Source organism: Melospiza georgiana, chromosome 13 (genome assembly GCF_028018845.1).
Source record: "Melospiza georgiana isolate bMelGeo1 chromosome 13, bMelGeo1.pri, whole genome shotgun sequence".
Lineage (NCBI taxonomy): Eukaryota > Metazoa > Chordata > Aves > Passeriformes > Passerellidae > Melospiza > Melospiza georgiana.
In genome coordinates, this window is record NC_080442.1 from 18,241,711 (window position 1) to 18,268,139 (window position 26,429).

Sequence of the window (26,429 nt, forward strand, 5' to 3'; positions counted from 1 at the left end):
TCCCCTGGGCAGCCTCCACCAGCATGACAAACAGAGCTGCTCCTACCCCTGCTGCCCACTGGTGCCTTGGTCCGAGTGGGTCTAAAGCCAGATGGTGTGATATGGCTCAATAATTTAGAGATATAATTTAATTGCTTCTGGCCTTGACCCTGGGGTTTCTGTGGTAGTGAAACCTCAGAGTTCTCCATAGAAGTCACAACAAATATAAGCATTTTGTGACTGAAAATCAAGATGATGCATAAAGGAAGTGTCATCTTCAAGAGATGTTTGCTTCCACAAGAGCCTCTGCATTTATTTCAGTAGGTGCTTTACTGAGCTGCACCAGAGGCAGCTGCATTCACCCCTCTGCATTGCTCTTCTGTCAGCTCTGGTGAGCATCCCTTGGCCACTGTCTTGAAGACATTGGTGTGACCCGTGGTGTAGAGCAGCCTGGTCTGGTGGGAGATGTCTCTGCCCATGGCAGGAGGTTGGAACCAGCTGATCTTTAGGTCCCTCCCAACCCAAACCATTCTAGGATTCTCTGATCTGTGATCATGCTGCATCCTCTGCAGGCATACATGGCTCTGCCGTCGCACTTCATGATGCAACAACCCAGAAACTTGTGGCTTCCATATGCCGCAAATTATATTTTTTTCATCCTCTGATACGTATTTATTATTGAAATTAAAGGGTTTCCTAAATTTTTATTTCTGAGCTGGGCCAAACACAGCTTAGGCAGTAAGCAATGCATATTTATTTCCAGCTTATGAAGGAAAAATATAACATCTTTCCTTGTGTTTCTATAATTTCTTTTCTGTGCATATGCAAATTGCTGGTTTATTTGTGCAAGATTTATGCAACTAAATGATGGGGAATTATAGAGGCAATTCAGTGCTTAGAAAGAAGAGACACAATTGCTGCAATTTGCTCGTGCCATGCGCTAATTCCTTCGGAAAATGCTTTTGCTCATTTATTGCACCGAGCACCGATTTCTGCACCCCTAAGCAAGCTTGGGAAATGTTCTCTGGGCTCAATAGACTGCAAAGGGTTTATATTTCTTTCTGCCTGTGCCATCGCCTCCCCATAATACTTTATAGCAATTAGTAACAATAATGAAATATGGCTGTGATTTCTCAGCACTGGAGAAACACAGCCAGCGCTTGTGAATCAAGCACATTTTCTGGTCAAATTGGCCATTTAAACATGCTGCTCAGGAAGCTTTAAATCCACCTCGATGGATCACTCTCAGCTAAGCTCCATGGGGGGCAAAACCACTGCTGGAAACAGATTTTTCTCCTTTCCAAAGCTGAACCTGCTCTCTCAGGGGATGCTCACAGGTTTGGGGGAACCTCTCACCCAGGCATGAACTGATGCATTGTGCTTGCTGACAAGCAGCATCCTCGCTGCTGCAGGGAGACCTTGGCTCACAAAGAGAGTGACAGTAGGAGCTGAGAGAGCTCCCGGGTTTTCCTTCACATGCCTCCTTGGTGTGGCAAAATAGGGAAATCCTATGGGGCTGGGATCATATCATGGAATCACTTAGGTTGGAAAAGATCATTAAGATCACTGAGGACAACTGAGCCTCCTTTTCTCCAGACTAAGCCCCTCCAGCTCCCTCAGCCGCTCCTGGCACTCCAGGCCCTTCCCCAGCTCCGTTCCCTGCTCTGGACACACTCCTCACTGTCTGTCTTGAGTGAGGGCCCCAGAACTGACCCCAGGATCGGAGGTGCCTCAGCAGTGCCCAGTACAGGGGCACAGTCACTGCCTTGGTTCTGCTGGCCACATTATTGCTGATATGGGCCAGGTGCCATTGGCCTTCTTGCCCGCTGGACACACTCTGGCTCATGTTTGCTGTCAGCCAGCACCCCCAGCTCCTTTCCCATCAGGCAGCATTTCAGCCATTCTTCCCAAGCTGTCATGTCACATGGGGCTGTTTTAACCCAGTGCAGGACCCAGCACTTCACCTAATGCCTCATTTCCGATGCCCGGATGGAGACAGGAGACAGGACACAGGAACGGAGGTCCAGGGCCCCAGGAACTAACCTGGAGGTCCTGCAAAAGGACTTGTTGTAGTTAAATGTCACAAGACAGCTGGTGCCCAGCACTTAGGAGAAAGGGAAGTGATTTAGTTTTGGTCATTATCAGAAAAACATGTGTGGAGGACGGGCAATGAGAAGAGCAGCCGTTTTCTATTAGGATAAGAGTAGGTCAGGTGTAGTTAAAACTGGGTAAATGGAGCAGGAAATGTGGCTGTATATTACTCACCCAAGATATATTGCACACATTAGCCTTGTTTGATCGGCTTGTTCGGAGATTCGGTGCTCTGAGTGGTGTTTTAGGGTGGCCAAATCCAGGCTTTGTACTCTATTAAAATAAATATATTGCTCATGTTTAATAAAGTCTCTGAGTTTCCATGTAACTGAAAGTCTGCAAGTGGTCTTTGCTGGAGTCTTAATGAGTCCCTGCCTGCAATAGGCTTTTGAAGGTGGAAGGTGTGATATTAATATTGTTTATGTAGCAAAATAATTTATGAATATTCATTTAATGATGTTGCCGGCTGCCAACGTGTATCTGCTCTTGGGAGCTCTAATGGGTTTTCTCTCCTGGCAGAGAGCTGCCTCATGGAAGTGCCAGAGGCTTTGCTGTGAGGGCTCAGTGGGCTGCCCTGCGCTGTGGAAATGCATCAGACTGGTGTAGCAAGGATAGTCAAAGAACTGCAAGGCTGCTCTGTAATTTGGCTGTGAAAACTACCCTTGTTCTGCAGAAGAATTAGGAAAAGTTGCTTTTCTCTATTAAAAAGCCCCATGCAATGCAGAAGGCTTTATTAGCACTGGGCAAGGCAAAATGCATTGGGTGGGGTTTTTTAAGTGTGTCTGAAGATTTTGTGTCTTAATGAAGTGTGTCTCTCAAAAGAAGTTGAGAGGGAGGTGCTAAGATGGACAGTTATTATATGCTTAATTTAACTTTATTAGATGATATTCTAAGAAATAATACCTTTTATCTCAACTGTATCCTATGCAGCATCTTTGTCTGCATTTACCTTTGGTGCTCTTTGACCACCCTTTGGTGCATGGACAGGCTCTATCATGTCCCTTTAGCTCCTTCCTAAGCTCTTGGGTAAATATGATGGATAAATACATGCTCTGGCATGGCAGCATCCTGCTTTCCTTTCAGGGATGGAGGACTGAGGTCCAGGTCTCTCTGAGATGCCTTAGTCCACATGGGCAGGCTCTTCCCATGGTAGGGTGATGTAAGAGCAGAATAAACCTCTCTGGGGGCAAACCCTGCTCTGCAGCTCAGATCAGCTCTGCAGGCTCTGGAACTAGACACCCCAGCTGGAGGGGGAATGAGGCCAAGCAGGGAACGTCAGCCAAGCATTGGACCCGCCTGAGACTTCCCAAATCCTGATCTCCAGAGAGCAGCCTTTGCTGCAGCTAAAGATGATGCTGCACATACAAAGCAGAAACCAAACCAAGTGTGGGGGCACTTTCCCAGCTCTCTTTTCCCTGGCTGCCCCAGGGCGATGCTCGGTGCATCATCCACAACCACCGTCCCATCTGCGGGCAGTAAATCCTGCGGCAGCAGTCGGGGCTGACTGCGGCTTCGCTCCCCCTGTGCCTCTGACAAAGCTGTATTGTTTTGGTGTGACCTGCTTTTAGGAGCCCCCTGAGGTCCTGCCGTATATCTGCCCTTGCCAGATCCTGGAGGGTGGCTGGGACCCCGGCGGGGTCAGCGAGAGGGTACGTCACGGCTGGACGGCAATTATCCTGTGCGCTGGGAAACGCCAGGGCCAGGCCTGTGCCGTGACCTGGGGTCTCTTAAACAACCTTTGAAAGGTTCCAGGCTAGTGAAGGTTGGGTTGCTTTGCCTCAGTGCATCCTCCACATCCTCCCCCAGGCATCCTCTGCTAAAAAATTTCACTTGTTCTGCATAACGGTTACTTTATTTGGACATCACATAGCAAACACATCCTGCTTTGCCCTGCACTGGCACCCCTGGGCTGGAGGGAATGTCCTTTGACCCTTTCTTATGACATCCTGCAGGACTGAAGTGCCCTGCTTCAAATCATTAGTTCCTTAGTTTCCTATTCTCCAGCTCTGGGCACCATCTGCCTGACAGAGCCACTAAATGGGGTTAAGCCCAAAAGAAATGGCAAATTGTGATTGTGCAAACTGCTCAGCTTGTGTTTAACAGGAGACAGAAGCAGAGTCTGGATGGAAATAGGCAAACAAAAACCAGAAGTTTGGTATCAAGGACAGCTCAGAAGGGGACAGCTGGGGAGGTGTGAATGTCCCCCTGCAATGGGTTGGAGGGGAGGCAGCCATTCCGGAAGGAAGCTCCACATGCCACCTCCCGATGCTCAGCATCACTTTATTTCTTTAATTTTCCCCAAGCAAGAGCAGCCCAAGTCTCTCTCTAAGCAAGCTCCATGAGTCAGTGGCAGAGCTGGCCAGCCCCTTCCCATGGCTCCATCAGTCCATCAATCCACTAAAATAAAAAAAAAAAACCAAACTATGGGCAGAAGGTGTTAGTTTTGGGGGAAGGATACTGTCGCCCCGGGGAGATGCCAGTGTGTCCTGTATGCATTAATGAAACACTTTCTTTCCGGTTAAGACTTGAAGGATGCTCATTGAAAATCAGGCTGCCATGGAAACCAAAGGTGTTTAGTCTTTTGGGAATGCTGTTGGACAGAGGCAGGGAGAGGTGTGGGAGGCGGGAGAACAGTCTCTGAAGAAGAGGCATTTTAGCAAAACCCTTGATTCACCATCAGTCCGTGCCTGTCTGTTGCTTGTGGCTGCTGATTGTGGGAGGGAAGGGTTTGTCCCTGTACTGGATGCTCTTTGTGGCTCCAGGGGCCTCCTTGCTCTCAGGGTGTCCCTGGGTGGATGGGGCATGTGGACCCTCCCGGCTGCAGGGACAGGGATTTGCTGTGGCAGCGGTGCAGGGTGAGGAGGGCACCGGCAGCCGTGGAGCCGTGAGCACCTTGCTGCTGTGGGCACCACGTCCCTGACAGGAGGCAGCAGGTCAGGAACCTTCAGCTGCTCAGGGACACCGGTCCTGGCACCGTGCCCCCGGCTCTCCCTCCCCTGCTCCTGGAGGATGAAACACAGGAAGGTGCAAGCATGGAGAAATAATGGAATTATTGCTCTGTCATGTACCATTCATTTTAATTAACACAGCCTGTCAGTGCTGTGACAGCAGTATTAACAAAGGTTGGGAGATTACTGCAAAACAATGTCATCTTCCTACACCTTGTCACTTCCCAGCACTGTCCCCTGACCAAGCCCTCTGTCCTTCCCCTGTTCATTCCACTTTCCATCCTCAGGCACTTGCTGGGAGCCCCTGTCTGCAGGCAGGAGCTGGGGGCTGCTCCCTCTCCCCTCGGCCTCACACGACCCCTCACCATCAGAAGTACCTGCTAACGCATGTTTTAATTAGAATAATCAATAAGTTGCATTAGGAAAAGGATGGGAGTGGGCCCCTGTTGCACGCACAGAGCAGCTCTTCATGGTGGCTCATACAACACCCTGCGCTAATGCTGCTGGAGGTTGTCATTAAGGGTAATTAATTGCAAAGATACCCAGTGCTTTCTGTTGGGCACCTTTGGATTAGGGGCTGCTCAGTGCAGCAGGGGCAAACCCGCAGTGGCTCAGCCTGGGCTTAAAGGCAAAATGCAAAGAAATAGATTTAAAGAGCTAACAGCCACCCTTCTTCCCATCAAATATTCCTGAAATCAGCACGTTCCTGCAGAAAAGCTCAGCGCATTGGAAAATGCTCAGCGCTGAGGGCCGGGGCTGTCAGTGCCGGCTGCCTGAAGATCGATTCACCCGTGATTTGGATTTTTCCCTTCGCAGCAGTTAATGCTCTGCCCGTGTTTTGCCACCATACCCCGCTCCGTAATTACAGTGCCTGCACGGATCAATTAGCGCCGCTTAAAGCCATTAGCGGCCCAGCCCCTGAGCCCGCAGCGCTTGGCCGGCAGCTCTGTGTGTGGGGAAGCCGCGGAGGGACACATTCACACCGTACCTGCGGTGGGCAAGCCCTCGCTTCTTTTAAACTCAGTTTTATTTTGGTTTTCCATGTTGTAACAATCTAATGATGGCCTCAACAGGGACACTGGGACACATTTTGTCCGGCTGAGAATGTTTCATTTCACTGGGATTTCCATGTTGCCTCTTGGGGTGGCCCAAAAGGTGACAATTCTGTTTTGTGATGTGGTTTGTTACCAGAAATTCATCGTTGTTCAGTGCCAAAGCCTCTGAAGGTCTGGGTCTGTTTTGAAGTATCCATTTGCAAGGGAATAGCAAAAACTTTTCCCAGTGTCTCATCCAGGGGGATGAGGGAAGTGGGGTGAGAAGCAGTGGAGGGATGAAAGCAAACACATTTTCGTATCTGAAGGGGAAGACAAATATTCTTTCTGTGCCTCAGTTTCTCTGTTAGAAAAGCAAACTCTGCCTCTGCTGTCCACATCACCTGCAGATTCAGAGTTCTGTGGTGTTAGTTAAATGATTTATCAACTGCAGGAAAACCAGGAGCCAGCCAGCTCCAGTGGGGTGGATCTGTTAAAGGATGAAGATCCAGGCTCTCCACAAATTCATCCCAATTTATTAGTGAGCATAAACACCTCAAACACCAGGTTTCCATCCCTAATGCAACTATTTCAATTCATTTTTTGTCTTATACCAAATGAAGGCTTTTCTACAAAGGTCTCCCCTAAAAACACAGATTAAAGAAATCCTAGCAGAAGCCATGGCTGTTAACCAAATCTTGCAACATTAATATTTCCCATGCAGGGATTTTTTTCTCTCTTCTCCTTCCCTTGATGAAAGGCTTTACTGGGTTTAATGCTGACATGTCCCAGCTTGTGTGGCTTGGCTGTCCCTGGGCAGAGCTGGCATCCCCAGCAGGGAGAATTTCTCTGCATTTAAAAAACATAAATAGCTCCAAGGTGCTTTCATTTTATTCCTATTTCTCATAATTTTATCATATAAGAAAAAAAAAATTGAGCTGTTGTGAACCCATATTTTCAACAGGACTGAGGTACTCCATGTTCTGGAGACCCCACTGGGGATGTGTTGGTCCATGAGGCAACTTGGTGGTCCCTGGGAGAAGCTGGGGGGAGCTGATTTCCCAGGCCCAAATCATAAATCATGCATATAAAAAGTCACTCAGGGCTCTAGCCCAGCATGGGGCAACTGTAAATATTTTTAATCTAAGGGATTATTTTCTCTTTGGGCAGTGTCTCACTCTGTGTGTGACATCTCATTCCTTGATCGATGTTTTATAGGCACGTGGGCCCTTGTATCTGCTCATGGCTAGTCGATAATGCCAAAACATATGGGCTGTTGTGTACTTTTCCATGTATCCTGTTATATAGGCTCCGAAAATAACTTGAGGGTTAAAAAATAAATAAATCTCGAGGATGGTATTGTTTGTGCTAGATAAAATCCTGTGAACAAAGCAATTGGCATCATTTCACTTGCAAATTGAGCAGTGAAGCAAAATACCATTTATGAAACTGTAATTTATTCTTGGAAAATCAAGCACTTACAATGTCGGCTTGTCGCAGGTTAAGTTACAGAAAAGGGAAAAAATAGATTAATGATGAACGTGACAACATTTCAGGGGAAATCATCACAGCTAAAGCCTTTGAAAAGCCCGTTTGCTCCCTGAACAAACGGGATTTTTATTTTTTTCTCCCCGCTCCAAACCCACACGGGCTCACCTGTTCGGCTGCTGCTCCCCGGCACAAAGATTTGTCCCTCGGCGCCTCCTTTAAGCGATGCTCCACGTACCCAAGCGCGGCTCCAGGTGTCCCCCCGACCCTGTGAGAAGCTCTCGCAGTCCTTCCATGAGACAGCACCGGGAGCGCCCCATAAACCCCTCCAGTCAGCAGCTCCATGCAAAAGGGAGCTGAGGCAAAGCCTCCCCCTAAAACAGCCTCGCCCTGGCAGGAGCCGGCCCCTCATCATCCTCACACTCACACCTGGGCTGCTCCGAGCCCCCATCATCCTCACACTCACACCTGGGCTGCTCCGAGCCCCCATCATCCTCACACTCACACCTGGGCTGCTCCGAGCCCCCATCATCCTCACACTCACACCTGGGCTGCTCTGAGCCCCCATCATCCTCACACTCACACCTGGGCTGCTCCGAGCCCCCATCATCCTCACATTCACACCTGGGCTGCTCCGGGCCCCCATCATCCTCACACTCACACCTGGTGCTGATCTGAGCCCCCATCATCCTCACACTCACACCTGGGCTGCTCTGAGCCCCCATCATCCTCACACTCACACCTGGGCTGCTCCGGGCCCCCATCATCCTCACACTCACACCTGGGCTGCTCCGAGCCCCCATCATATATTTTTCACAATTATATTCGCATTTATATTTAGAATTTATATTACTGTATAATAAAAATTATATTATATATTGCATCTCTTCATGTTACTTACATAGATTTCTATTCATAGTTTGGTATTATATCTTTATATCTCTATATATTTATTATATATTTCTGTATGTCAATTTACATTTCTATAGTACTTATATTATTTAAAATAAAACCCCTGCCTCTAACGAAATAAAAAGCAAAGACACCCCTTTCTTTAAAACACATTTAAAATTTTAAAAATAATTTTGTTTGTCATAATTCTATTCACATCTATATTTGTAATTTTCATTTGTTATATTTATAGATATTATATATATTGGAGAGAATACCTTTTTATATAATAATAGATATATTCTTTTGACACAATAGATTTCTTTTACTTCTATTTATATTTATTAAATATTTATTGATATCGACATATATATGATATATTTGCATTTCTAGTTTTATATTTTTTATGAAATCTCCAGCCCATACCCCAACAAAAGCCAAACAATCCCCAATTTATTTAAACTATATTTAAACATAAATCCTGTCACGGCTGCATTGCACAGCAGTGCCCCAAGCTAATCTGACACTTGTTCATCTCCTGGACCTGAATCTGAACCCGCTCACCTTGATCGCACCTGGCTGAACCATTTTCGTACCTTTTTCTGGCATGTCTTGTTTTTGGTTTTTTTTTGTCTTGAGTTTTTGTGGCCTTTATTGCCTCTCTTTCTTGCCTTGTTTCTTGGGGCTTTTACTCCCTTTTTCCTTGATTTTTTTCTGGCATTTCTTGGGGTTTTTTCTTCGTTTCTTCTTGCCCATTTTGGTGTTTTTTCTGGTTTTTCCTTGCCCCCCTTGGGTTTTTTTTTTTTCTGTTTTTTTTTTTTTTTCCTGGGTTTTTCTTTGCCATTTTGGTTTTTTTTTTTTTTTTCTGGATTTTTCTTTCCCATCTTGGTTTTTTGTTCTGATTTTATTTCTTGCCCATCTTGGGTTTTTTCTCTGGTCTGTTTTCAGGGATTTTTCTTACCCATCTTGGGTTCTTTTCTGTTTTTTTTTTCTGGGTTTTCTTAGGGTTTTTTTCAGTTTTTTTTTTTCTTGGGGTTCTATTCTGGGCTTTTTCTTGCCCATCTTGGGTTTTTTTTCTGCGTTTTTTTCTTGCCCATCTTGTTGTTGTTTGGGTTTTTTTGTTTGTTTGCTTTTGGTTTTGGTTTTTTTTTTCCTTTTTTTTTTTTTTTTTTACTGTGGTATTTCTGGGATTTTTCTTGCCCATCTTGGGGTTTTTTTTGGGGGGGGGGGTGGTTTTCTCGCCCATCTCGAGGTTTTTTTCTGTGGGTTTGTTTTTTGTTGGGTTTTTTTTCTTTTCTTTTTCTTTTTTTTCCCCCTAGGTTTCTCCTTGCCCCTCCTGGTTTTTGGGGGTTTTTTTGTCTGTCTTCCTTCCTTCCTTCTTTCTTCCTTTCAGTTCCTTTCCTTATTTTCTTTTTTTCTTTCTCTTCCTTCCTTTCTTTCTTTCCCTGTATTTCTAATCTTGGTTTTCCTTTCTAGCTTTAGAATAAAAAAGCAGCAGTAGTAACTTTCAGGCTACCTGGGAGTAAAAAAAACTCCAAAATGAAAATGATTGAAAGAAAACTATTTATTCCCTGGGAGCCTGAAATTTTCTACTGCTGCACATGACATAGAGCATTCCTTCTTATAGATAGTTGATATTTTATACTTTATACAGCGCCCCCTGCCGTCTGCACAGGCGCACTGCAGGCACAGCACTGCGGCGTCGTTCGGTTCTGTTTAATGAAACTCGGCTGAATTTGGCTTGGTTCGGCTCTTGGTCTAAACTCGTTTCAGTTCGGCTCTTCGGCTGAACTCCCCACGGTTGGGCTAAACTCGGTCGTATTTGGCACATTGTCTAAATGCGGCTCAAGTTGGCTATACTCGGCTATCAGTTCCAGCCGGCTGTCATCGGCTCTTGGTGTAAACTCGGCTATTTCCGGCCACACTCAGCTCTTCGGTGAAACTTGGCTGTTTTCAGCCACACTCGGCTCTTCGGAACAATTCGCACAGTTGCGCTTTACGGCACCTTTTATGACACTCGCGCTTTACGACCGGCTTTACGACAGTGCTGCTTTACGGCACCTTTTACGGCAGTCGCACTTTACGGCACCTTTTACGACAGTCGTGCTTTACGGCCGGTTCTACGACAGTCGCGCTTTACGGCACCTTTTACGACAGTCGCGCTTTACGACACCTTTTACGACAGTCGTGCTTTACGGCCGTATTTACGACAGTCGCGCTTTACGACACCTTTTACGACAGCCGTGCTTTACGGCCGTATTTACGACAGTCGCGCTTTACGGTACCTTTTACGACAGTCGCACTTTACGGCACCTTTTACGACAGTCGCGCTTTACGACACGTTTACGACAGTCGTGCTTTACGACACCTTTTACGACAGTCGTGCTTTACGGCCGTATTTACGACAGTCGCGCTTTACGGCCGGTTTCACGACAGTCGCGCTTTACGGCACATTTTACGACAGTCGCGCTTTACGACACCTTTTACGACAGTCGTGCTTTACGGCCGCATTTACGACAGTCGCGCTTTACGGCCGGTTTCACGACAGTCGCACTTTACGGCACCTTTTACGACAGTCGCGCTTTACGGCACCTTTTACGACAGTCGTGCTTTACGGCACCTTTTACGACAGTCGCGCTTTACGGCACCTTTTACGACAGTCGCGCTTTACGGCAGGTTTTACGACAGTCGTGCTTTACGGCACATTTTACGACAGTCACGCTTTACGGCCGGTTTTACGACAGTCGCGCTTTACGGCACCTTTTACGACAGTCGCGCTTTACGGCACATTTTACGACAGTCGCGCTTTACGGCACCTTTTACGACGGTCGTGCTTTACGGCACCTTTTACGACAGTCGCGCTTTACGGCACATTTTACGACAGTCGCGCTTTACGGCCGGTTTTACGACAGTCGTGCTTTACGGCACCTTTTACGACAGGCGCGCTTTACGGCACCTTTTACGACAGTCGCGCTTTACGACACCTTTTACGACAGTCGTGCTTTACGGCCGTATTTACGACAGTCGCGCTTTACGGCCGGTTTCACGACAGTCGCGCTTTACGGCACCTTTTACGACAGTCGTGCTTTACGGCCGCATTTACGACAGTCGCGCTTTACGGCCGGTTTCACGACAGTCGCGCTTTACGGCACCTTTTACGACAGTCGCGCTTTACGGCACCTTTTACGACAGTCGTGCTTTACGGCACCTTTTACGACAGTCGCGCTTTACGACACCTTTTACGACAGTCGCGCTTTACGGCCGGCTTTACGACAGTCGCGCTTTACGGCACCTTTTACGACAGTCGCGCTTTACGGCAGGTTTTACGACAGTCGTGCTTTACGGCACATTTTGCGACAGTCACGCTTTACGGCCGGTTTTACGACAGTCGCGCTTTACGGCACCTTTTACGACAGTCGCGCTTTACGGCACATTTTACGACAGTCGCGCTTTACGGCCGGTTTTACGACAGTCGTGCTTTACGGCACCTTTTACGACAGTCGTGCTTTACGGTAGGTTTTACGACAGTCGCGCTTTACGGCACATTTTACGACAGTCGCGCTTTACGGCCGGTTTACGACAGTCGCGCTTTACGGCCGGTTTTACGACAGGCGTGCTTTACGGCACATTTTACGACAGTCGCGCTTTACGGCACCTTTTACGACAGTCGCGCTTTACGGCCGTACTTACGACAGTCGCGCTTTACGGCCGGTTTTACGACAGTCGTGCTTTACGGCACATTTTACGACAGTCACGCTTTACGGCCGGTTTTACGACAGTCGCGCTTTACGGCCGGTTTTACGACAGTCGCGCTTTACGGCACATTTTACGACAGTCGCGCTTTACGGCACATTTTACGACAGTCGCGCTTTACGGCACATTTTACGACAGTCGCGCTTTACGGCCGGTTTTACGACAGTCGCGCTTTACGGCCGGTTTTACGACAGTCGTGCTTTACGGCACCTTTTACGACAGTCGCGCTTTACGGCAGGTTTTACGACAGTCGTGCTTTACGGCACGTTTTACGACAGTCGCGCTTTACGGCACATTTTACGACAGTCGCGCTTTACGGCACATTTTACGACAGTTGCGCTTTACGGCACCTTTTACGACAGTCGCGCTTTAATGCCGTATTTACGACAGTCGTGCTTTACGGCACCTTTTACGACAGTCGCGCTTTACGACACCTTTTACGACATTCGCGCTTTACGGCACCTTTTACGACAGTCGTGCTTTACGGCACATTTTACGACATTTCCCCCCAGACTCGAGGATATTTCCCCAAAACCCCAGGACATTTTCCCCCAAATCTGGGGATATTTTCCCCCCATATCCCAGCCTTTTTCCCCCAATTCCGGGGATGTTTCCCCCTAAATGCCGGCTGTCCGCAGGCTGTTCCCGCGGCGCTGCAGCCGCTGCCTGGGCGCACTGGGGCGCTCGGAGCGCATCCTGCGGGTCCTGGGCCGCGTTTTCCACGAGCGCTGCCTCCGCTGCGGCTCCTGCGGCAGGGATTTTTTTCTCTCTTCTCCTTCCCTTGATGAAAGGCTTTACTGGGTTTAATGCTGACATGTCCCAGCTTGTGTGGCTTGGCTGTCCCTGGGCAGAGCTGGCCTCCCCAGCAGGGAGAATTTCTCTGCATTTAAAAAACATAAATAGCTCCAAGGTGCTTTCATTTTATTCCTATTTCTCATAATTTTATCATATAAGAAAAAAAAAATTGAGCTGTTGTGAACCCATATTTTCAACAGGACTGAGGTACTCCATGTTCTGGAGACCCCACTGGGGATGTGTTGGTCCATGAGGCAACTTGGTGGTCCCTGGGAGAAGCTGGGGGGAGCTGATTTCCCAGGCCCAAATCATAAATCATGCATATAAAAAGTCACTCAGGGCTCTAGCCCAGCATGGGGCAACTGTAAATATTTTTGATCTAAGGGATTATTTTCTCTTTGGGCAGTGTCTCACTCTGTGTGTGACATCTCATTCCTGGATCGATGTTTTATAGGCACGTGGGCCCTTGTATCTGCTCATGGCTAGTCGATAATGCCAAAACATATGGGCTGTTGTGTACTTTTCCATGTATCCTGTTATATAGGCTCCGAAAATAACTTGAGGGTTAAAAAATAAATAAATCTCGAGGATGGTATTGTTTGTGCTAGATAAAATCCTGTGAACAAAGCAATTGGCATCATTTCACTTGCAAATTGAGCAGTGAAGCAAAATACCATTTATGAAACTGTAATTTATTCTTGGAAAATCAAGCACTTACAATGTCGGCTTGTCGCAGGTTAAGTTACAGAAAAGGGAAAAAATAGATTAATGATGAACGTGACAACATTTCAGGGGAAATCATCACAGCTAAAGCCTTTGAAAAGCCTGTTTGCTCCCTGAACAAACGGGATTTTTATTTTTTTCTCCCAAGAATATTAAACCAGGGATTGCTTTGGGTCTCAGTGGTGCTGGCAGCAGCCGAGCAGGCAGTGGCAAGGTCTGAGGAGGTTCTTGTACCCCCTTTACCCCCATCCTGCTGCATCCTGTGCTGGGAAGCCCTCACTGCTTTTGGAAGCCAAAAAGCAGACTGGCTCATTATTTTTTTCCCTGCCTGCAAATAGTCCATCCCTTACAGATCTTCTTTCTTGCAGATGCTCTTATTATATTCACAGAATCACAGACTAGTTTGGGTTGGAAGAGACCTTATAGACCATCCAGTTCCAACCCCCTGCTGTGGGCAGGGACACCTTCCACTAGACCAGGCTGCTCCAAGCTGGCCTGGAACACTTCCAGGGTTGAATATTCTTATGTTTTGGTTCTGTACAACTAACACCAAGCAACGTGAACAAGCAGCTCTCCAGTGGGGGCATCACCAGTGCCACCAGTGGGGCACCAAACCTCATCATCAGTTCCTCCATGTGATCCCGGATGTTCCTTAGCAAAGGTCTCCCAAGGTCCCTCCTTTGCCCTGGCTTTTATTCCTTATCCCTCTTAACCCTTTCTCTTCTGGCCAGGAGACCACTCTCCACTGACAGACACCCCTTGAGAGCTGGCAGACACCATGGAGTTGTTGCAATGGGAATGGGAAAAAATGAATATAATTTGCACAAGAAGAGGACAGAGCTCATCAGAATAAGCCCATAGGTGATGAGGAGGCATAGCCTTGTCTCCTGGCGTGTGGGAGGTTATGGAGCAGTTGGAGCCACAAATCCCAGCCTGGGGCTGCACTCTGGGTGTGGATCTTATATCGTTATTTAGGGAAATATCATCAAATAGTCCCCCATGATTTCTGTGCCAGCCTCCCTGAGGTCTCACTGTTAAGTTGCAATCTCTGCCATGACAAGGTATTTGGGGCAGGAGTGGGTATTTCCATGATTGTGGCCGAGGCCTCGCTCGTCCCCCGCGGCGCTCGCTGAAGGTGACGGCAGAACGGAGTTCACAACCTGAGGAGCGATTGCCGGCTGTAATAGTGTGTCACGTATTAAGGGAGCATGTTTGAAACCACGTTATATTATTAAAATTCATGGGAGTGATTTATAGGGGTTTTTAAAAACAGCAGCTTGCCAATATAAATTGGCTTAGGAAAGTCAACTGTAATCCACCCAGGTCCAAATAATGACATTTCCTCCAATACATCCAAAAAGCTGAAAAGCAGAAAATAATATCCAGGCTCCAGAGATAAGGCGAGCACCCAAGGGAAAAAGGACTCTGAAATATTCATGCAGCCGTAGATTGGATGGTGGAAATGGCCATTCCCAACGGCTGCGTTTAGGGACTGATGAATTTAGTTACTGTACCTTTATATTTATCGCTCAATAAACAAGACAAGCTCCTTTACGAGGCCGAGCAAGACTAATTTAGCTATTTTAGCGCTAAGGAAATGGCTTTCTGGGCAAGGCAAGGGGTTGGTAATTTTGCATGAAATTAGGAGACTTTTAATTTAGCCAAGGCAGCGAGCACTGGTGGGGTCTGAAGGTGCTGGGAATAACAGGGCTGGAGGTAAGAGCTGTGGAATAAATCCCTCCTGGAGCAGTGGGGTTGGGTGCTCACCCTGGATTTTGGGGAACCCCACACTGAGAGAGAGCATGGACCCTTTCCAAGCTGCCTGCACTTGCTGATGAAGATGTTCCAGCTCTTGATTTTTAAGATGATATTTGGAGGCTTAGGCCATTGCTGTAAAGGTTTTACAGCAGCCGTGCTGGAATCAAGCGTGGCTCTGTAAAAGTGTCAGCAAATGAAGCGGTGATGCCCGAGTGGTATTAATGCCAAAATGACCTTTCTGATAGTTAGGGCTTTATGGGATATTATAAATTCTCCTGTGTTGGCAGAGTTATAACTAGGACATTAGCAGTAACATCTCCAGCGAAATCTGAGGCAGGAATGTGGTGTTTGGAGTGAAAACACCCAACTTAATTTTTTTTTAGTGTTTCTGTAGCTGAAGAGTTGATTTGAGATGTTTCCAGCAGAAATTTGAATGCACGTGGTCAAAAGGAGATTGCTTCTACTAAAGACGAGTTTTGAGCACTCAAGTAGGGTTTTTTTGAAGGCTCTTAATATTTCCAACAGCCCAAAATCAAAGTGATTTAAAGGTATTGCTTGGGGTTTTTTATTTCCTTAGTTTCTAAGACTTCAGATTAATATTGTCAAACCTTTTTTTTTATTGCCATGAAGGCAGGGAAAATCCTTTTTAATGAAAGCCACAAGCTCTATACAATACCTTGACTCTGCAGCTGCTATCTGCAGTACCAGATTTCACTGAACTTACATGAAAATCCCCTGAGTGAGCCCACTCTGATCTTTTTTTCACCTCTTGTGTTGCCACTGGGAAATAAAATCAGGTTTTATGCTGGTATTTATTATGAAGTATATATTTAGACAATCCATGCTGCAATTTAGCTCTTCTGAGAGCTTCGGGGAGTTGTTTGGAGCAAGTTTTTACTCACTGCTTATTGAGCTGCTGGGCTCACTCTCACTCCTTCATTCCCCACAGCCTCTGCTTTGCCTGTCCTTTGGCATCGAGGGCAGCAGGAGCAGCACACGGGACAGTGGCAGGAGGGTGGCTCGTGGCTCACAGCACATTTTGGGGCAAGGATGCATCTTAGAATCCCAGAATGGTCTGGCTTGGAAGGGACCTTAATAATCATTCTGTTCTCACCTCCTGCCATGGGTGGGGACACCTTCCTCTATCCCAGGGTGCTCCAAGCCCCATCCAACCTGACCTTGGATATTTCAGGGATGGAGCAGCCACAGCTTCTCTGGGCAATTGTGTCAGGGCCTCCCCACCCTCACCTAGCGCTGCAGGCAATGGAAAAAGTAGCTGCAGCAATAGCTGAACAAGAGCCAAGATTAATTGGAAATTGATTTGCACTTCTAAGAACAGGTGTCACACTGTGACCCTAGAGGTCTCATCTTACCCAGTTCCCAAAGAGCCCCCATGCTCCAGAAGGACTCTGCCGATGGCTTCGCTGGAGTTTATGAGCAAAGCATCAAAATAAAAAAACCCTCAGCTCTTAAATGCTAAATTTTGGAAGATGCTCTTTGAGAGGAACCAGATTCATCACCACTGAAGTGGTGATGCCCCAAGTTGCTCTGAACAATCCCCACACCACAGCCCTGCATATGACAAGAAAACTCCACACAGGCTCATTTATTCTAGTTTTATTTTCCTTGTACAAGTAGCCACAGGCTAAAATCTAAACAGAGCAAACTACAAAAAACCTGGGTTTTATTATTATTTTTTTAATACAGAGCTAACAATCGTGGGATCAGTGGGATTTCAATATCACGACAGTTCAAAGTAAGAAAGGTAGAAAATAAACAGTAGAAAAGTGCTTTGCAATTTGGGTTTTTAGTATTACTGCTAACAGCTGACTCCCAAAAAGGACTGGGACAAAGGTTTAGCATTGGTTTTATTATGACTTTCTTACAAACGTAAAGATATTGCAAGTTGAAATGATGGAAATAGGATCAAAGTACAAATCCCTCTTTGCTTTTTAAGTCAGACCCTGATCCAAAGCCCCGTGAAATCAGGCTTGTCCCCGACTCGCTGGGCTTCGCACCGGCCCTGTCCCTTCTTCCCACGCGATGCCGAAGCCCAGGCTGTGCCCTTGGAGTGAGCCTGGAGCCTTTCCCTGATTCCCCGTGTTCCAGGGCTTTCAGTGCCATGGCCCTGTGCCAGCAGCGCTTTCGCCGGCTGGTGCTGGTGCTTCTCTCCTCCCCATCTCCCTGCCCACAGCTCCAGCCAGGCACCTTCCTTTTCCTTTCCCTTTTTTAATTTGGCGGGTGAGGGAAATAAATGAGCTGGCATCAAGTTGCTGGATGGGATCTGTAACCTGCCTGCTCCGGCGCGCACGGGGACGGATAGATTTCCACACACTGTTTGCACAGATGAAGTGAGGAGCTCCCCCCTGTTTGTTTTCATAAGCTTTTAATTTCCTTTTTTTTTAACCAATTTTCCCAGACTTAAGTGCTGTCAGAGGGGGCTCAGACACGGCACTGATCCCCCCTGAAATGCCATGGGATGGTTATCCCAGAGGAACACCCCCACAGGCAGCAAAACTCTTCCCTTCACTATCCAGAGGCAACAACACTTCGTAGCTTCTCTCCTCTTATTGCCAATTTAAAACCTACAGTCCCTTGATATAATGTTGGGTGGAAGCTTTAAAATTCCCAAACTGGTCCAGCACTTAAATGTATCAGCCCCTTTACAAAACGAGGAAGAAGAAAGATAATGATAGACAAATAAATACCTGAATCCAACAGTGTGAAAATACCCTGTCACAGCATAAAACTATTCCCTGTTCAACTAAAGACAATGTGGATACTATCCCTGAGGAAGCAGCTGTCTCTGGTTAACTTGAGATCTTCAAGAATAGGTTGTGCCCATTATGGGTTACCAAAAATAAAATAAAATAAAAAAATCAGCTTTTGGATATTTATTCCTTCCCATAATTTCATCTCACATAGCCAGAAAATAAGAGGGTTTTTGGGATCAGCTGACAAAAGGCAACAGGTTGAATTAGTGTAATTATTAAAAAAATATTGTAGGATCAGATTCCTACCCCAAACACAGGCAGTCTCCAGCAGTTTGCACTGGATCCAACACCTGCCTGTCATCCAGTGGTTGTATCTCTGGGTAGAACTGATTCCTCCCAACAGGAAAAAGTTGGGAGGGACAAAAAAAGGAATAAGAAACCTGGCAAGCTGTTCCTTAAATGTTGTGGTGTGTAAAGGAGTGTGAAGGGAGTGCTGCCCTTGGCTGGCAGGTGGGCTCTGATGGTGAAAGGCCCTGGGAACCATCCTGGGACTGTCTGGCTGCCTCAGCCTCTGGTCTGGGGACATCAAATGATGCCTCGACCCCTTTCCTGTGGCATAGCTCATCTGCCACACACAGGGACCTGCTGTCCCACATGCACCCAAATACAACGTGTCTACCCGAGTACAACTGTGCGCTGAACACAGAATAAAATTCTGTCAGTTTCCTTCAAAACCGGGGCAGCAGTTTGGATGAAGGAAGGACAGACTGTCCCCCATGCTGAAACCAAACACAAGCTCTTGTTTTAATTCTTTTTTCCTCCTCATTTCACAGATTAAGGGCCAGACATTTGCTAGGTGATGTTTTTCCAAGTTTTGGGTTGGGACAGTTTTGCCTCCAGCCCCGTTCAAGCACTGCAGTACAGCGAGTGGGGCTGTTACGTGTCGCTTTTCCAGCTTAGTGGCAGCCAGAGGCACAAGGACAATATGCAATTCTGAGTGGGTTTTTGCCCAGTTTGGTGGACTTAGATAATTTAGGGAAGACCATGGATCCTCATGGATCACCAGACTTCAGCCTCATCCCTCCAGGGACTGAGCTGCCACAACTGTCTGTGTTTGGTCCCAATGGAATTGATAAGAGCAGAAAAGAAACCCCAAAAAAGAGGAAAAGCTAAACATCTAAAAAAAAGTCCTTAAAGATTTACATCCATCTTCAACCATCTCAAACCAACACAGAATCTGCATTGGTTTAAGCCACCATGTTTCTGCATAATTAAAAACAACAAAAAAACCTCTATTCTTGACATACTATTGTATTCCAACTAGTCAAATGGCACAGAATTTCCCTTTAATAAAAGGAAGTAGTGACAAATACTTGTTACTATTACAATATCACAATAATATGATATTAAATTAATAGCATGTTCACAGCTCCAGGAAGTCTGAGCTGAACACTACTCTAGGTTCTGTGTTCACTTTGGCAACGGTACTTATTCAATGTGAACGGCGGCGTTACACACATGAAAAAAACAATAAAAAGAGAATCTGGGCTGGAGGGGGAGCGGGATGGCAGGAGAGGATCAGGTTGTCTTTGATATGAGGTTATAACTTGAGCTGTTTGGTGTCTTCTCCTCCCTCCTGCCTTGCCCTAACCCCAGCATCCCCTGGCTCCTGTGGTGGGTGGGCTGTGCCCTTGGTCTCACACAGCGCTGTCCCCCCACAGTCCCTCCCCAGGCTGTCTCCAGGTCCAGCATCACAGGTGTGAGCAGGGATCATCTGACAGCCCATTTAGCCTCTTTGGTGGGGTAGGGAAAGGCTGTTTGGGGGTGTTAATGCCAAAATGTAACCCTTTGCATCTTTTCTGTTCTGCATGATGTCTACAGGAGGACGAATTTTAATGGAAGAGGGCTAGGAACACCGAGCCTGAACAGCTCCTTGCTCTTGAGGTTGGTGCCATTACATCTTCTTGGGCCAAGCTGGATGAGGACAGAGTCCTGCTCCCAGGTAACCCTGCCCAGCACCAGGACTCAGCTCAGGGAAGAGGCATTTGCTCAGCCTCCTGTATATTATACTATTTACACAGCCATTGGTTGCACCCCATTGCCAGCTGGGCAGGTGATGGGGTGTTTTTGACACAAGGGACTCTCCCACTGGTACCATTTAAAAAAATACAATTCATACTTTTAAAAAATTTAAACTAATTTCCTTTCCTGATTCTGTTCACTGTCCTTGCGAATACAGCAACGTTTGATTTACCACCACCTACACAAAGAGATCAAACCTTTGCATTTGCCAGGGTTTAACCACTTCACACAGCAGAGAAAGGGCTGCCCTCTGGCACCAGCTGGCACGTGGTGTCCCTGTCCCCCATGTGTGCCCCTATGTCACCCATGGGCGATGCCGGGCACACACTGACTCACAAGGCTGCACCATGCCAGGACAACCCAACCTCCACAGTGTCAGGTTGGTGGTTGATCTCTGGAGGGGACAAACCCTCTCTTTGGTGTCAGGAGCTCCTCTGCCCACCCTGGGCATGGGGAAGGAGCAGCTCTGGCAGCCCCCAGCATCCTCCTTGCCTTGTCCCTCCCAAGGAACTGAGCCTTTTTGGCTCCACTCATCCTTTGGACGTTCTGTGGCTGGAATGGCGCTGGAGGAGCTGGGGGCAGCTCAGGAGCATCTCAAGTGCTCTACTGGGGAAGTGCTCTATTGGGGTTTCCCCACAGGTGCTCCTGATAGCTGGGTGGGCTTTGGGACAAGACAGTGATGTCCAGGTTCCCACCTCCCAAGGGTGTTCTGTGCTGCTTGTGCCAGCACACGCTGTAGATCATCCTGCTGGGAATCAGCCTTGGGGAGCAGCACACTGATGCGACACAAGGGTGCTCTAGCCCCAGCTCTGGAATCTGCGTACCCCATCCCTTCAAACACAGGATGGAGCAGTGCCCAAATCAGCCCTGGAAGGTAGTGGTGCCAGGGAGCCACAGGGCATCATGCTGCTTATCTGTGACAGCCCCAACAATCTTTAAAGTAAAAAACCACAACACAAATCTCTGCCACACAAATTCACACTGGAGCCCCCAAAAGTAAAGCTCATAACACCAGTGAAGCATCGTGCTTCATGTGGGGCTGGGTGGGAGAGGCAGGAATTGAGGGAGAGGGGAGGACACACACACACACACACACACACACACACACACACCACACGAGTTTCTCTCACACTTGAGGTAGAACATTGCTTTCAAAGGTTTGGAAGTGCTTTACATGGGAACGACAACAAGGAAGCCACCAAGGTGGCGGGTACAGAGCGTGACTGCTGAGGTAGGACCATGCTTGTACTGACCAAGTGCTATGCTACTTGTTTGTTTGAACACGAAGGAAGACGAAGGTATTTCTGCTTCCCAGAAGACATTCATTCCGGTTGAGGTAGGTTCTGAGTTCACTCGGGTTGTCTGTCCAAGTCTTTCAGTAGCCCTCAGGCATCCTTTGACACACACACACTCTTTTTTTTTTTTTCCTTTTTTTTCATATTATTTAGAGTCAATCATCAAAAAATTATCCTGAGAAATAGCAAAAGTGTACAAAATCATCAAATCCACGGAGAGACAGCCTTCCTAGGCTCAATTTTTGGAGTCAAGTTAGAAGGATTTTTCCAAATCCAGTCTTCTGGAAATAAAAAATAGATCCAAAAAGTAGTCCTAAAGCTGCTGATCAGGAAAAAGTCTGGGATGCCAAGAGATGGGGGCTCCACTGTATCCCCAGTCTGTCAGAGACTGGAGAGTTTGCCAAACTCTGCCAAGGAGTCTGTTACATAGCAGCTGTGGGAAAAATCCATCGTGACCAGTCTCCAGACAGCCATCATTGGAAGAAACACATTGAGAGGCTCAAGAGAGGTCAGAAAGATAAACTTCACAGAGTTTCCAAAAGGCTGTATACATATATATATATATATATATTTATATATATATATAAAAATAAAGCAAAACAAAAAAATAACAATCAGACCATAGAAATCTTCAATTGACCTGAGATTGACAACTCGTAAAGACATCACCAGCCGTGGGTTTGGTTTCTGGTAACTCCTACAAGAGGCTTTGAGTCTTGGCAGTTTTATCCTTCATTGGCAGAGCCGTGGTTGGGAGCTGGAGCAGCAGGACTGCTGGCATGGGGGTTTTGTGGGAGGGGGTCTGGCTGCTCCTCAATGATGCTGAACTCATCCAGAGGGAGTGTGGAGATCTGGGTTTCATCGTGGGGGGCTGACAGGCTGTGAGCCGACTGGAGAGAGAGAGAAGGGGACAATGCAGTGACAGTGACAGTGACAGCTCTCCAATGCACAGCTAGGTGTGCTCCCATGCTGCTGGACTTACCGTTATTCCCTTCTCCTGCTGCTCCTGGGGTGGGGATGCTGGGAATAACCTCTCCAGCTCATTCATGTCCAGCTGCTTTCCGTTCAAGTCCCGGTCATCCCTGTCTCTCCGAGTGGCCCCATTCAGGACAAGGCCCGTGGCAGTGCGCTGGCTCCGGGGGATCTGAGGGGTTGACAGCTGCTCCTGCACATTTTTGCACATCAGCAGCCTGAAAAAAAAAAAGGTGGAGCCTGAGAGTGAGAGAGGTGGTTCATCCTCTGTTCCCTCCCCCAGGCTGGCATCTGCCTTCTCCCTTTGCTACATTTCTTCATCCTTCAGTCCATCCTATAAAGTCCAACATTGCACTGGTGGGCACACTCACAGTACCAGGGACCACCACCCCATGTGAGCAGTGGCACGAGCATGCCTACCTTCCTCGGTACCCAAACATAAGGAAGAGGATGCAGAATATGATGCACGTGACGCCGATGTGGATCCCAATGATGATGCCGGTCGTGGAGGTTTTATTGTTCTGCTCGTCCTTCATGCAGTCACAGGGAGGATTCAGCACTGCCAGGAAAAGGTGGATAGGTCAGTGGTGCTACTCTTTTATTGCTCCTCCAGCTTTTGGGGACCCCAGAGCCAAAGTCAGAGCCTTGGGCAGTGGTGGAAGTTGTGTATGGGAAGAGTAGAACCACGTGGGAAGCAGTGGTTCACTGCCTGCCTATGCACCTCCCTTGCTCCCAGCACTGCAGGAAGGGAGACACAGCAAGCGCAGGACTGGAATATCTGTAGTGAACCATCCTTATTACCTGACACAATTAATGGAAAATACACACTCTGATGTTAATTTTTGCAATACCCCATGCTAAAGTGGGAGGTAAGAGGCAGGCACCACACCAGAGCAGGCTGAAACCTGATGGAATAGACAGATGCCAGTGAGATTAGTATTTACTCCAGCACAGACAGAAGAGTAATAACTATTTCTTGAAGATATTCCCACTGGAGGCTTAAAAGTCTTCCAAGAGCAGCAGGATGTTTTTTAAACATAGGTGAATATGAAAGGTGTGATCAGTTAAGAGATTCCCTCTAGAGGTTTCTCCTTTGCTGCCACATAATACAGAGCTCACACTCTGCAGCCATTTCCCTTTCCAAAGCCACGTGTCCTTCCTTTTGACCAGCGAGGGACAAAATATCCAGGAGAGCTCCAGGAGAGCAGAGATGCTCAGTGCACCATATCTCACCTGAGGATGGCAGCTGGTACCTTATGCATTGGGGGTTGTTCGTGTTCATAGCCTCACCTCTGAGTCAAGCTTAGGGGACAAACCTGGTGTGTGCAAAACATTTGGTTTGTCTTCCCCCCATTGGTAAAAAAGCCATCCAGGTGCTCTTAGCTCTGCAGAGTTTTGCCTCAACATTATCTGTGATGCTGAAAATAAATGAGTGGCTGAAGGTGAGATGAGGGTAATGCCACAGGGGACACGCAGGATGAGTTTGGCCTCACCACCTTCCTGCAGAGCTTTTCCCAAACCAGCAGTGAGAGCCAGGTCCCATCTCACCTGTCCTCTCCACAGTTTCCCTCAGGGACACGAAGCGGACAGTGGAATTTCCGTCCCCGTGCTGATTGTAGGCGAGGAGCTTGACTTCATACACCACCGATGCATCTGCCCAGGGGGACACAAGAGGGACAGTTCAACCATGAGCCTTATCTCCCCCAGTGATGCTTATCTGGGAAAGGAACATCTTACCAAATGCACACAAGATGCTGTGAACAACTACCTGTTGCTGGGAATGCACCCACAAAACCTGGGGCACAGCTGCAGCATTTAGGGATTGGGATACACATTTGCAGGAGCTCTCTCCTGCGAATCACAACAGGGTGGGGAGGGGACATGGATCAAGGTGTCACCATACTCACCCAGGTGGGTAATGTTGTAGGCTGTGATGTTGCTGGCCAGGAGCACTGGACCTGTGTACTGGGAGAGGTGGACTTTGCGGTAATACAGCTTGAAGCCTTCGTGCTGGCCCAGTTTGATGGAGGGCTCCCACGTTGCCTGCACGGTGGTGCTGTTAATGACTTTAATAAAGAGGGATGGCATGGCTGGGACTGAAACAAAGAGAGAAAGACAGTGGGTTGCAAGTGCTTTTTCAGTCTGTGTGATGAGAAATTCCCCAGCAGCCTTTCCCTGCAGTCACTGCTCCAAAGAATGTGCCAGCTGAGACTGAGAAAAATCTGAGCAGACCAGAATCTGGTTTAACAGCTTTGAACTTCTTCAGGGAGCTGTAGGAGTTTGCAAGGGCTCCCTCTGCTAAGATCAGCAAGCAGAAACTACTTTTACACCTTGGTTGCAATATGATGCTCAGTCTGGCCGGGTCAGGGCAGGAATGCAGCAACTTTGGCAATACGTTCTCAAATTCCAATTTTTTGCCTTCCACCCTGAGGCACAGACCTTTCAGAGTGATTAATGCCGCTGGCAGGAAGGAAGCAGAAGGGATGGAGCTGGAGACATCCGTCTTAAAAGTTTTCTAGGTACCTGCACTGGCATGCAGGGAGCTTCCTCTCCCCATCAGCTTTAGGAGGGAGATTTGTGACTATGCTGGGGACTCAGGAGAGAACCAGAGCATCTTCATCAACAGCCCCAAACAGCTGAGCAGCCTGAGATCCCTGCACAGCTGGGGCTGGCTTGTTTTTGGAGGCAGGCACTTACCTGGCCTGAGGGGCACACAGGGGGTTAGCTGAGAAGATGTCCCTGCTGCTGATTCAAAGTCCACCAGGAACATGCCCCAAAACCCTGCCCTTATTCTCAGGGTGTGCTGCAGAGTGGGTCAGACTATTCCCTCTCCAGATCCCCAGAAAGCTGCCTGACCCCATCCTGCCCCATCAGTCTTGCTTGAGAGACAGAGATCTGCAAGTTAAAGCCAATTTTCTTGTGATACCTGGGTTTTCCAAAGCTGGCTCTGCCCCAAGTCCAGCCTTGTGCCCTGGGCAGCACTGGGGCACACAGTCTATGTTTTCCCCTCCCTCCTTCCCTCCCTTTCTCACACCAATACCAGATGTGTCTCAGCAGGACATTTCACTGCTGGTTTTTTTCTCATTTCCACAAAACACCCCCAGGCTAAACTCTCCCATCAGTTCCCCAACCTTTGGCACCATCCAGAAGGTGCAAAGCATGAGGTGCTACAGGCTCTGCCCTGCCCAGGGCTCGGCTCCAGCACCAGCACCAGGAGGGAGAAAAGGTTTTGGGCACCAAGCTCAGCTCACCCCACAGCAAAATCGTCCAGCAGAACAGCTCTACTTCTCCAGCAGCCTCCAGGCTTTGAGGTAGAGCTATTTTTCCAATCTCAAATGATTACAAGCTCAGCAGTTCCCACATACAAGGCTTGCTGGGCTTGCACTGAACTGAAGCTGCTTTCTGGCTTGTTTCTCCCCAAAGGGTCTCTAAGGATGAGCTGTGCAAACCCGGCCTTTGGCACAGAGTTCAGCACAACCATTAGTGAGTGATGGGGAAAAGCAGATGAAACGTGGCCACGTCAGTCTAAGACTGATGAGAGCTAAAAAGGGCATTTCCTCAATTTAACAGTAAAACTGCACAGCACAACTGTTTGCCTTTTCCTGGGTACTGAGAGCTCAAGCTTTCCCACGCGGAGATTTAGAGGAAGGATGGATGCCTCTCCAGCTGAGCAAAAGGGTCTGGGCAATCCTGTCTCTTCCCAAACTGATGTCCTTGTTCAGGCTGCTGGGGCTTTGCTTGATGGCCTCTGAGTAAGCCCATGGAGATGAACAAGTCCCTGCTGACTGCCACGCATCTCCACGTGGATTCAAGAGGAAAGACCCAGTGTTCTGGGTGACATAAATGAGATCTCATCCTGCTTGAGTGCTGCCAATGTGAAAAAAAATGGGCTGAAGTATTCCTTCTTGA

The 26,429-nt window shown here is 47.7% G+C and overlaps 1 protein-coding gene and 1 long non-coding RNA gene across 2 annotated transcripts in view; one reads left to right on the forward strand and one right to left on the reverse strand.

Moving 5' to 3' along the window:
• Positions 1–21,345, forward strand: part of LOC131089004 (uncharacterized) — a 35,174-nt gene extending 13,829 nt beyond the window's left edge. The window contains exon 3 of the long non-coding RNA XR_009115205.1: positions 20,053–21,345. This is a non-coding gene — a long non-coding RNA (uncharacterized LOC131089004). The remainder of the gene's footprint in view (positions 1–20,052) is intronic.
• IGDCC3 (immunoglobulin superfamily DCC subclass member 3) overlaps positions 21,338–26,429 on the reverse strand; it is a 95,311-nt gene continuing 90,219 nt past the window's right edge. Inside the window, exons 10-14 of the mRNA XM_058033499.1 lie at positions 24,428–24,616; positions 24,069–24,173; positions 22,941–23,079; positions 22,531–22,738; positions 21,338–22,438 (exon numbers count right to left, since the gene is read on the reverse strand). Of these exons, the coding sequence (XP_057889482.1) occupies positions 22,274–22,438; positions 22,531–22,738; positions 22,941–23,079; positions 24,069–24,173; positions 24,428–24,616 (806 nt within the window). The 3' untranslated portion in view covers positions 21,338–22,273. The remainder of the gene's footprint in view (positions 22,439–22,530; positions 22,739–22,940; positions 23,080–24,068; positions 24,174–24,427; positions 24,617–26,429) is intronic.